Genomic DNA, 12920 nt, shown 5'->3' with positions numbered 1-12920 from the left:
GAAACCGGATTTCATGTTCCTGTTATTTAATTGGGTATGTCTGATAATTAAGATGAATTAGCAACAGTGATAGAATTTATCGTAGGATGTGGCTGCCTCGTGCTACGTTTTGACCAGGTGATGATATGGGTGGAATTCTTCCCAAAAACCTGAGTGTCAAATACATGTGAAAACTAGAGTAATTAATGCTTTTTTTTTTAGTGAGTTTAGAGAAGAATCTTCCACATTCTGTGCACTGCAGAGGCCATCAGCATGTATATAATTACATTTCAGGGGACAGGGCCTATTCCTGCTGGGGAGGGTGACATCAGTGCACTGAGCGGGCTACTACGCATGTGCCAATCTCAGTGCTGAGATGACCGTGTGTGGAGTGACCTGACAATGACGGCCTCCTCGTTGCTGGTCAGCTTGATCACTTACTGGCCAGCTGTATGATCCCCACAATGCTGGCTCTCCATGCCCCCTCCTAGCCCACTCTGATCACTGGCCTCCCTGCTTCCCTCACCAATCTTGTCTGCAGAGGGTTAGCAGGCCCCTCTGTACTGCCCCATGCCCAGCCAAGGTGCTGTGAGGGCACTCGAATGATCCCTGCAAATCAGTTGACGTGTGAATGACCTGCTCTGCTGCACTAAAGAATTAGTGCAGCGGGATGGGAAAATTCCAAGCTTGAGTGGTGTGTGGCTTGGTTGGGGAACATCCAGGTGGTGGTGTTCCTATGCACTAGCTGATTTTGTTTTTCTAGGAGCTAGAAGTTGTGGATTTGAAGGAGCCTTGGAATTAAAGCAGTGCAGCTTTGTAGATGGACAACTGCATCAGTAGTGGATGGGGTGCCAATCAAGCAGGCCACTTTGTTCTGTATGGTGCTTTTGGAGCTACACTTGTGGAGAATATTCTATCACACTCCTGACTTGTGCCTTGTGGATGCTAGACAGGCTTTGGAAAGTCAGAAGGTGAGCTGCTCACTGCAGAATTTCCAGCCTCTGACCAGTTCTTGTATTTAAGTGGCTGGTCTGTTCATTTTGGTCAATGATAATCCCCAGGATATTACTCGTGGGGAATTCAGCAATATAAGTATTTGTTTCATAGAATCCCTACACTGCAGTAGGAGGCTATTTGGCCCATCAAGTCTAGACCGACCGTTAAAGAGCATCTTGCCGAAGTCCACTCCCATGTCATATCTCCATTGTCCCATGCATTTACTATGGCTAATTCTCCTAACTCACATCTTTGGACTGAGGGAGGAAACTGGAGTACCTGAAGGATATCCATGCAAACTCCACACTGTCACCCAAGGTTGGAATTGAACCAGGGTCTCTGGCATGAGACAGTAATGCTGGACATTGTGCTGTCATGAGATCTTTTTTGATGGAGAAAATCATTGCCTGGGATTTGAGTGGTGCAAATGTTACTTGATTCTCCTCTGAAACCACCATGCTTAAAATGGGCTGCTCCAACTTCCTTCCACTGTCCAAAAATATGCAGGGCAGGTGGATTTGACATGTTAAATTGCCCCTTAATGTCCAGGGATGTACAAATTGATCATGGCTAAACCACAATGTGTGGAGTTACAGGGATGGGGTGGTGAAGTGGGATCGAGGTAGTGCTCTTTCAGAGAGTCAGTGCAGACTCAATGGACCAAATGGCCTCCCATACTGTAGAGATTCAATGAAAAGCTGGGTTATTGCCCAATATTTTACTTCGTGCAATGTAGATACGAGCCATCTTGAGACAGACAGCCCAAAAAGGTGCCTTTTTTTTTTCATTTAGGTGTTTTTGTGTAGTCAGATGGGGAATGAAAACCAAGCCTCTTTGGTATGGCAATGAAACCTGAGAATTGACATTGTACTGGCTATACTGATAATTCCTTGGAAACTGAAATATAGTTCTGAGTTGATTCTTGAGAGATTCTTTTGATTTTAAATGATTAACTTTTGAAATCCTTGAGCTCTGTTTTGTGGAATTGTTCCTGATGTGTGAAACCAATCCCATTCCAGTTATTCAGTTGTCTTATTGTCATTCTCAATAGATCTACAATGAGGAGATTTTGGATCTGTTGCACCCATCTCGGGAAAAATCCCAGATCCACATTAGAGAAGATCCTAAAGAAGGAATAAAGGTATGTAATGGTTTATTTTACGTATTTATTAGTCACAAGTAGATTTGTATTACCATTGCAATAAAGTCACTGAGAAAATCCCCTAGTCACTACACTCTGCGCCTGTTTAGATACACTGAGGGAGAATTTAGCATGGCCAATGCACCTAACCAGCATGTCTTTCAGACTGGGAGGAAACCGGAGCACCCGGAGGAAACCCAAGCAGATGATGGAAGAGCACAAGCAGTGATCCAAGCCAGGAATTGAACCTGGGTCCCTGGGGCTGTGAGGCAGCAGTGCTAACCACTGTGCCACTGGGACATTATCTAGTCTACAATACTATTGCAATCACCCTTTTGTAAGAGCATGCATTGCTAGGATGTACTTTATTAAAAATCTATATTAACAATTCATGTTATTTGATATGACTAGTCTTTCCTTGATGTGCCTCTATTTGACTGTGTATCCACTTATACTGTTTGGAGTACAAGTACAATATGTGATATGTGTTGCCATTCTGTTTTACTGAAAGTTTGTTTGTGGCTTCCCAAGTTGAGTTTAGCAACCTGCATTTGGAGGACTGGGTGTAAACATGTATATTGCTTCTTTTTTAGTGAGCTAGATTAATATTTCTGCTATGTTGTGTTGGCCTGATTCTAAGAAATTAATTTATAAATTAATTGCAAACCCTGTTCTATAAATCTCCCAGATTGTAGGTCTAATTGAAACAAAAGTATTAACTGCAATGGATATGGTAAATTGCTTGGAACAAGGAAATTCTACAAGGACAGTTGCTGCAACAGCTATGAACTCCCAGTCATCACGATCACATGCCATCTTCACTGTCTCTGTTGAGCAGAGAAAGAAAAGTGACAAGTAAATAAGTTTGTGCTTCAGCTTTTAGTTTTTTTTTGTCAAATGTGGCTTTATAAGAGCTGATCTTTTTCATGCTTATGTGGCTTGTCTTAAATCAGTTGCATGGCATTTGGACCCTAGAATTGTCAACCTTTGGTTTAGGAAAAAGAGTTTTGACTGTGATTATTGTGCTCTTACTGTGAAATTCTCAATAGTGTACCTTTTTAAGTTGAAAGAATGGATGGTTTATTTTCATTTGAGTGGGACCATTTCTGAAAATAATTCTCCTCTTACCTTTCTCTTTAGAAACAATTACTTCCGTTCCAAGCTACACCTAGTGGACCTGGCAGGATCCGAGCGCCAAAAAAAAACAAAAGCAGAAGGTGACCGCCTGAAAGAAGGTAATCTTTGCAAGTAGTTGGCCTTGGAATATTTTTTTTAAAGATGAAGGGGGCATTGCGTGGAAGAGTCCTCAGATTTTTTTAAAAGGATCTTAACCTGAATAGAGGCCTCTAATTTGGTGTCCTCCATTGTAGTTGGCAGGTTGTAAATAATGGCAAAGCATTTGGAAGGACTCCTATCACAACAGGGGGGGAGAAGGGCCTGAAAATTGAGAGTGAGATTGGACAATATTTAAGTTGATAGTAAATGCACAAGAAAAACAAAATTTCTTTGGAATAAACAGTAAAGGATGCTGTTAATGACTTATTTATTTTGGCTATTTTAGCAGCTGCTTGTTTTATTTGCAACAGTAATAATCAGCATGATGTGCTTGGGAGAGGTGATCCTGAGGGAAAAGGAGGGATAGTATCTATTGAAGTTATTTGGATTAACAAGGTAAACGTGTGGGGTTATGGAAATAGGGCAGAGGTAGGCCTGGGAAAGAAGCTCTTTTGGAGAGCTGGTGCAGACTCGATGGACTGAATTCAAGTCAGTCATTTTTACTACAATGCTCAAGTAACAATTTTAGCTGTTTGCTTTATTTCCACATGTTAATCCATACTCTAAACTTATCTGAATTCATTTGTACATATTTTTGCTTTGTATCTGCGTCCAGTACTACATTGACACATTTTGGGTTTCGGGAACAAAAAAAAAGCCAAAATTGTCCTAAATGTGAATTTTTCCAATCTTCCTCTTGATGTATTTTTAATTTCTTTTATTTTCATGAAAATGAGAAGTTCTCTATTTACTTGTATATTTGTTTCATAATTTTGCACAACTCAGTCAAATACCCCTCTTGATCTAATCAGCTTGAATAAATCTTTCCTTATAACTGACCCACATCTTAGGAAATCCTAGAAAATTCTACACTTAAATTTCCAGTCTTTCTTTTAGTCAATTGTTGCCCAGCTAGAATCTTTTATTTGATCCTGATTCTGTGAAGGTTTAAATGGCATGAAGTGTTCATAGTTGCATTTTTCCCTTTTTCATTGCTTGTATTTTGTTAACTCTTACGTGCCAACTAGTAAACAGATGTCTTGACCCTTTTGTGCTTCCATTTATCACAAGCTAAAGAACAAAATTGTTTCTTTACATTTTTTGTTGCCTCCTTGCAAATCATTGTTCCTTTCCTGTGACTAAAATCTTATTAAAGTAACTCATTTTCCACTCTATTTTCCTTTTCATTCTAGTATAGTATAACTTTTAACAGTGAACACTTTTTTCATGCTTGTAAATATCCCAAAGCATTTGCAACTTGTGATTTACTTCTGAAGAACGCTCACTGTTTTATGAATGAGGCAGCCAATTTATGCTCAGTGAGGTCCGAGAAACCAGGCCAACAATTTCTTGATTTAATGTTTCCCAAGAGATTGCTGTTTGAGTCTTGTGGTTTGTTTTGCATTCTACCAAACTCAGTTGAATGTTTTGGTTAAAAGACAACAGTATCATGCAGAACTGCACTGAAGTATCAGCCGATGTACAAGTATCATCTTTGACTGTTGCTTAATTCCCATGTCCTATCAACTCTGACCTGGGTGCTATAAACAATACCATTGGCCTGCTAAGTTGCTATTTTCATATGGTACTACACATTTCATAGATGTTCTTCACATCTTGTGGCCCTTTTTCTCCCTGTGTGGTGGGGATTGTTATACAGCAAAATCTCTGGGCATGCTCGGAGACCAGGAGGTGCTGATCAATCAAATATGCAGGGTAATTGAGATACAAATCTTGTTTTTGCCCAATGGGAGAGCTACAAGCTGATCACTGTGGAATTGAAGTACTGAAATACAGGAGCATGTGCAAATTGAGTGAGTGGCACTGAGGGGAGGTGGTGAGAGGCTGAGACTGGAGATTATTGCTGATAAGTTTGATAGCTCCAGTTTAAAAAAAAAACAGGCCCAACCCCACTTCAAAATTCCTAGAATTCCAGTAAGAGTAATTGGTGATTGAAATTTACTATATTGGTATTAAATTTCTTTTGTCCAACCTACAGTCCTAGTAACTGTACTAGTTATTGTATAAGTGTAGTTACTGAACTGTGATACTTATCTGGAAGGACTTTTAAATTGCGAAGCCAGTGCTGTGTATCAACTATTTGATTGTAACTGCAGTAATTTCAGAAGCTATACATGAGTCTCTATTTATTGTTTGATCAATCTTCTTGCATCATGTTGCCTCTCTAAAATCTTTACTCTAGGCACATATTTGAGTTGAGCTGACTGACTTTCCATTCTTGCTTTGTAGATAAGTGAAGAATTAGCCTATTACTTGACCATGTGCCATTGAGCTGATTAGCTGGCTGACAGAAAAGGAACTCAATTCTGTCTGTCACAGAATGATTTTAGTGATTTTTATCTATTTTGTACAACAGGCTTATGTTGTCTTTATAGAACAGACTCTGCCTTCTGCAGTATGTTGGTTGACTAACAGTCAGTCTTTTTCAGGAATCAACATCAATCGCGGGTTGCTGTCCCTAGGTAATGTTATCAGTGCACTTGGAGATGAGAATAATCGCAAGGGCTTTGTACCATATCGAGATTCAAAACTAACACGATTGCTACAAGGTGACGTATTCAGTCTTGCATTGAAGTTTGTTGTGTGCCAGTCAACATTTTATTTGCATTTTATGACATTTTAAATGAGGAAGAAATGGCCTTTTTTTTTCCTTTCATGGGATGTGGGCATCACTGCAAAGGCTGACATTTGTTGCCCATTCTAAATTATATTTTGTACAGAGTTGCTTGTTGGGCACTTGAGAGTAAAACAGATTGCTTTGCGTCCAGAATCTTACGTAGTCCACACAAGGAGGAATGGCAGGTTTCCTTTCCTGAATGGCATTCTTAAGTCAGAGTTTTTATGACGATCTCTTGATAATTGTCACAGGTTCCATTACTGAGACTTGCTAAATATTTCATGATTTATTAACTGGAATTAAATTTTATCAGCTGCTGTGAAATTTGAACCCTTGCCCTAAACTGGGCATTTGGATTAGTCCAGCAACACTGCCATCAAATCCAGTTGAAGTAAAATATAATCGGATTGTCCTGGTATTTCTCGTTTCAGACTCACTTGGCGGAAATAGCCATACTTTGATGATAGCTTGTGTCAGTCCTGCTGATTCTAATATTGAAGAAACTCTAAATACCCTACGCTATGCTGACAGAGCCAGGAAGATAAAGAACAAGCCTGTGGTTAACTTTGATCCCCAGGCTGCAGAGCTGCAGCGCCTTCGACAACAGGTTTTTTATATTTTTGTTCTTTTGTTTAGCACTGTTTGTATGGCTTCTGAAGATTCTTTTAAAATATTTCCTTGACTGTTGCATGTTTAAGTTTTGGTACAGTTGAAAATTGCTGAATAATCTGTACATTTTAAATGTATAAAATTGTATAGAAAGTCAAACCAAGCAGAATTGTTGCATTTTGCTTCAAGAATAATAGTTTCAAGATTATTGGGGCTATTCCGTAATTTCCATTTATGTATTTTTTTCAACTTTGAATTGCAATGACTGTAAGAGAAGCATTCCAACCAGAAAGCTGTTTTGATGTCCTGACTTGGTAATGGTGGTCTTTTCAGCTTCCTCTTCTTTTTAAACAAATTATGAATTCTAATGGAAGATGCCTGCAATTTTATTTAGTTGCAGGATAAATGATTAGGGATATCCATGTTGAATTATGTTCTGTTTACTCCGAAAGATAGTATGTTGCTGATGTAATTCTTGCAATTTTGGTCCAGGTGCAAGAACTTCAAGTACTGCTGCTACAAGCACATGGGGGAACAGTTCAAATCAGCAATAGGTAAGTTTAATAATCAGTGTCCAGTTATTAATAGCAAAAACACACATTGAACTTTGTATAATTATTTTTGATGGACTTCCTTCAAGATTATTTTCTTTCGCATTCTTGGAAAACAAAGTTTATTTGATAACTTCTTATGATACTTAATTTAGGAGACTCTTGTATTATTTTCTTATTAAGCCAAATTAAAAGACTCCAATTGCTTGGAACTTAAAATGTGCAATACTGGGCTGGCTAGAATTGTTGAATTGCCTTTTGCATTGGAGTTGTATAATGAGTTATTATAAAACATGTATTTTTTTTTGTATCCAAGTTCAAAACATTTTGCCATTAAAAGGGCATTTGGCTTTGGTACTGAGGAAGTAAATTAGAATTAGAACATAAGAAGTAGGAGCAGGAGTAGGCCATCCAGCCCTTCGAGCCTGCCCTGCCATTCAATAAAATCATGGCTGATCGAAAGTGAATCAGTTCCACTTTCCTGCTTTCTCCCCATAACCCTTAATTCCCTTGTCTATCAGAAATTTATCTACCCATGACTTAAATATATTCAGCGAGGTAGCCTCCACCACTTCAATGGGCAGAGAATTCCAGAGGTTCACCACCCTTTGAGTGAAGAAGTTCCTCCTCAACTCCAATCTAAACTGCCCCCTCCCTTATTTTGAAGCTGTGCCCTCTAGTTCTGCTATCCTTTCTAAGCAGGAAGAATCTCTCTACCTCTACCCTATCTAGCCCCTTCATTAACTTATATGTCTCCATAAGATCCCCCCTCAGCCTTCTAAACTCTAACAAGTACAGACCCAGCCTATTCAATCTCCCTTCATAGGCTAACCCCCTCATCTCCGGTATCAGCCTGGTGAACCTTCTCTGTACTCCCTCCAAGGCCAATATATCCTTCCGCAAATGCGGTGACTAAAACTGCACACAGTACTCCAGTTGCGGCCTCACTAGTGCCCTGTACAGTTGCAGCAAGACCTCCCTGTTTTTCTATTCTTTTGGTCACCTGCTGCACCTGCAGACTGGGTTTTTGCAATTATGTTGCAAGCAGTTAAGAGATTTGATCATATTTCTCTTCTGAACATAATGAAATAAGCTTGTTGTCCACACATAAACAGTGGTTTATATAGCAGAATGCAAAATACAAACTCGCGTTTGAAAAGAAACTGCCCAATAGAACTTGATGTAGGTTGACAGGAGATAGCAAAACAGAGGGTATAATTCTCAATGTAGACTTGAGTTTGTGAAATTTGCTCATGGGCAGCCTGGGGCCTGGAACTTATGATAGCTAGTTACTCATCTGGCCTGTCCATTTAATGCTACCTCCTGCACTGTGGCATGCTGCAGCTTTTCGCCCGTTAATAATCCCTCCTATTATTTCTACCAAAGTGGATAACCTCACATTTGCCAACGTTATACTCCAACTGCCAGGTCCTCGCTCACTCACTCAGCCTATCCAGATCTCTCTGCAGACTTTCCGCACCTTCCATGCAATTTACTTTTCCACTCATCTTCATATCATCAAATTTTGCTACCGTACACTCAGCCCCCTCCTCCAGATCGTCTATGTACATGGTAAACAGTTGAGGCCCCAGCACCGATCCCTGCGACACTCTACTAGTCACCAACTGCCAACGAGAAAAGCACCCATTGATTCCAACTCGCTGCTTCCTATTAGACAACCAATCCTCAATCCACGCTAACGCTTTACCCCCAACTCCGTGCACCCTAGCCTTTTGCAGCAACCTGTTGTGAGGCATCTTATCAAACGCCTCCTGGAAATCTAAAAACACCACATCCACCGGTTCCCCCCTGTCTACTGCGCTAGTCACATCCTCATAGAAATCCAATAAATTTGTTAAACATGACTTCCCCTTCACGAATCGTGCTGCATCTGCTCATCAAGCCGTTCTTTTCTAGGTGTCTTGCTATTTTTTCTTTGACGGATTCTAGCATTTTTCCAACTACGGATGTTAAACTAACTGGCCCATAATTCCCTGCCTTCTGTCTGCTACCTTTTTTAAACAACGGCGTAACATTAGCCGTTTTCCAATCTTCTGGCACTTCCCCAGAGTCCAGCGAATTTTGATAAATAATTACTAAGGCATCTGCTATCACCACTGCCATTTCTTTCAGAATCCTGAGGTGCATGCCATCCGGTCCCGGGGACTTGTCTACCTTCAGTCCCGTTAGTCTATCAAGCACTACCTCTCTAGTGCTTGCATTAAGGACCTCATCTCCTACCATCCTTCTATCTTTCATTGTGAAATGATGAGCAATTAAAGAGCAACTCTTTGATTAGCTTTATTTTTCCCTGGTGCAAACCTGCCAATTTCACCTGTTTGTCTTTTTGGGGATGCAGTGCTCAAGTGAACTAATTAATGGTTTCTTGAAAGTGTTATGGAAAACTGGAGCAGAATTGAAGAGCTCCTGTCTGATTTGTTGCTAATTATTATTTGTGTGAACTATTAAGGGAAAAATTATTTTAACAGGGCAGATAAATCAGAAAATCAACAATCTGCAATTGAGACAGCGAGACTGCACCGAGAAGAAATAGAAAATCTGAGTAAAGAGCTTCGTGATGCAGTTGGCCAGACGACTCAGATGTGTGAAAGGGTCATAGTGGTAAGATTTCCAGCCAGCATTTCTCCTTTTTTAAAATGTTGTCTTTTTTTCTTGCCCTAGTGCTGTGATCTGAAGTATTCTAACTTTGTGGTCTTTCAAATTCCCTCTTGTTGTGACAAGAAATCGTTTTCCCCTTTTAGAATGAAGGTGACGTGTTGTTTTTGCGTGCTGCTACTCAAGATTATTTGCTGTTTCAATCTCTCATCCCCTTTCTTCTGTTCACTGTATCTGCCAAATAAAGTTTAATAATCGAGGCTCTAAATACTGGTGTTCGTTTGTTTGTGGGAATATGCGGTCTTGAGTTTAATTCCTGTAAACTCTGAAAATTATGTTGGAGAGGCCATAATTCCCAATGTAACTTGATGTTCTGCGTATTTGTGTTTTGGATTTGAAGCAAATAATTATAGTGTATAAGCTTTTCTATTTTTTTTGTGCAGACTGAACAGATGAATGAGCAATTGATGTGTAAACTGACTGAACTCTCAAAACATGATGCGTATGTATCTGCTACATTTTCTGTTTTGTGCTGTTGAATTTTGTGTATCCAATAAGGCCCATTCATGGTCAAACTCTCTGTCAGGATCACAATTGACTCTTGCAAGGAAGGCTACTATGTAAACAATTATGGTGGCACTTCCATCTGTTAATCGTTACATTTTTTGAAATTTTAGTAGGAATTGCCTGAAACAAAGTGGTGGTGTCAGCACACCAGCAATTTTTTGTCCTGAAGATTCCTCCTCTTCCCTGTTCTCAACATGGAAAAGTTATGGACTCTGCCTGTTCCCATCCTTTTATAGCTAATATAGTCTGGCCAACTGCATCACAAGAATCTCATATCTCCAGAGATCTTAAACTTCAATCTACTTATTTCCTCCTACCTCCTCCCCATCCTTTTTAGATTCTCCTCTCTTTCCCTCTTCACAATGCCCTTTAATCCCCACCACTGCTGCAGTCTCCTATTGGTATAATGATGGCCTCCTTTCCATTTATGAATGATCTGGCTACCCTTAAATATTGCTCTCTATTTAATTCTTCGTGGTCCAAGCATTCACCCCAGCCCCTCCATTATTCTTGTTTGCTGTTTGTAAAAGCTTGACTAACAATTCTTCATGCAGCACTGTTACCTCCCTCCTAAGATTGTAACCTTTTGAGATTTTGATTTTTAATTTAGTGCCTAACTCATTCTCTCTCTGTGGAACATTGCTAGTTGTAACTATGTAGTTGGTGCTTACATAGACTGCATCAACTGGACCCTCTCCCTCCCACCACCTTCCTTTCGAGCTGTGAGCAGATGTCCTGAACCTTGGTACCAGGTAGGCAACACTGCTGTCCGGCCACTCCCTCTGCTGCAGAAACCGTGTCAATCCCCCCTCGCTATATCATCATCCTCTACTACCACAGCATGCCTGTTTGTTTCCCCACACTTGATTGTTTCCTGTACCACAATGCCATGATCAGTTTGCTTATCTACTCTCAAGCTCCCAGTCTGATCCGAACAAACTGAGCATTCAAACTTGGGCTCTTGCCTTCTGGATCCTCTTACCTGCCTGGCTTGCAATCACACCATCCTGTTCCTGACCATTGGCCCTATCCGAAGCAGTGTGACTGTCTCCTAGTACAAAGCAACCAGATAACTTTTTCCACTTCTCACTTTCCTGATAAGTTGCCATCTACTGCTCAGCAACTCTGAGCAGGTGTATTTGCTCTAGATCACACTGGCATTCAGGAGCTCTTACTTGCTGCAGCTGCCTTCAAAAAAATCATAAAATCCCTACAGTGCAGTAGAAGACCATTTGGCCCACCTTGTCTTTACTGACTATCTGACAGAGCATTTTTACCCAGGCCCTATCCCCATAACCCTACATTTGCTGCACTAATTCCCATAACCTACACCTCTTAAGACGCTAAGGGCCTATTTAGCATGGCCTATCCACCTAACCTGCATCTCTTTGGGCAGTGGGCAGAAATTGGAACACTTGAAGGAAACACACACAAATGGAAAGAATTTGCAAACTCTACACAATAACAGTCACAGGTTGGAATTTAACCTGGCTCCCTAGCACTGAGGCAACAATGCTAATCACCCTGACGCACTTTTCTTGTGTTTTTAATTATTCACTTTTTCAAAAATATATTCATTAATTTTTCTACCAGTTAAATCTTTGGACTGAAGCCAACCTTTATACAACTACCAGATAGTCACCAAACAGCTAGTTCCTTTCCCTGTCGTAGAGTAAGAACCAATTCCTACGAGTGAAAAAGGAAAGGAACACCTCCTTCCTCCCCCTTGCCAACTAGCAGATATGTACTGTGTACACTTTTGTGGCCATTTGAATTGCATGAAGATTCTGGCACTAACATTTGGGAATAGAGGATAAAGCATCTAGATAGAAGACTATACTGATATGATGGACTGAAAAACTAATCAACTTTAAAAAAAACCCCACAGAATTATACTGGAGAAACAGACTAGGTGCGCTTGTCCTTTGGAACAATCTAGCATCTGAGATGGGAAGCTGTTTATCCTTTACTAGTCTACTTTGATTCCAGTCCACTATTATGTGAAACTTGTCCGTTTTTTCAAAATTGTGTGGTGTTTGGGAATAAAATGTTTTCCGTTTTGTTATAGTGACTCTATAGCAGGAGGAAAGTGCAATTCTAAATCCCAATTTTGAGTTGGGTGCTTTGAGATGTACTGATTGTAGTAGTCCTATTGAGTAGAGTTTTTAGATGCATTTGGTTATTAACTTTAATAGGTGCAAGTTGGACCTGGACAAGCTAATGGAAATTTCAACAGATGAAGAAATAAGTAAGCAAATAAACACCATTCGTAATCTGCAACAGATCATTTCTAATATGCAGGTGAGTGTCATTTTTGTGGAGTATTGAGGTTGAAATATGCAAACTAATTGATTTTGAAGAAATCTTTATTTGGCTGTGTGGGTGATACCTTGATCTGCTAGATAAAACTTTAAAAGCTGCAAATGTTAAATAGTTTCAGCACGTTTAAAATTAGAAAAGCAACACCTTTTTGTGTGGTTGTCGTACACTGATTAAAAATGCAGCAGCTAATGGATGACTGGTTTTATTGCCTTTTTTAATATATTCA

The 12920-nt window shown here is 39.9% G+C and overlaps 1 protein-coding gene across 1 annotated transcript in view; it reads left to right on the top strand.

The window, feature by feature from the left end:
* Positions 1-12920, top strand: part of kif4 (kinesin family member 4) — a 73726-nt gene that overhangs the window by 13081 nt on the left and 47725 nt on the right. The window contains exons 5-13 of the mRNA XM_080187513.1: positions 2027-2116; positions 2805-2971; positions 3257-3351; positions 5842-5961; positions 6461-6636; positions 7131-7192; positions 9679-9811; positions 10249-10307; positions 12568-12673. Coding sequence (XP_080043639.1) covers positions 2027-2116; positions 2805-2971; positions 3257-3351; positions 5842-5961; positions 6461-6636; positions 7131-7192; positions 9679-9811; positions 10249-10307; positions 12568-12673 — 1008 coding nt within the window. The remainder of the gene's footprint in view (positions 1-2026; positions 2117-2804; positions 2972-3256; positions 3352-5841; positions 5962-6460; positions 6637-7130; positions 7193-9678; positions 9812-10248; positions 10308-12567; positions 12674-12920) is intronic.

The sequence above is a fragment of the Carcharhinus amblyrhynchos genome, chromosome 4 (assembly GCF_965287045.1).
Source record: "Carcharhinus amblyrhynchos chromosome 4, sCarAmb.v2.hapA, whole genome shotgun sequence".
NCBI classification, from domain to species: domain Eukaryota; kingdom Metazoa; phylum Chordata; class Chondrichthyes; order Carcharhiniformes; family Carcharhinidae; genus Carcharhinus; species Carcharhinus amblyrhynchos.
Note: the sequence above shows the minus strand (reverse complement) of the source record. Positions and strands in the feature narration are given on the sequence as shown.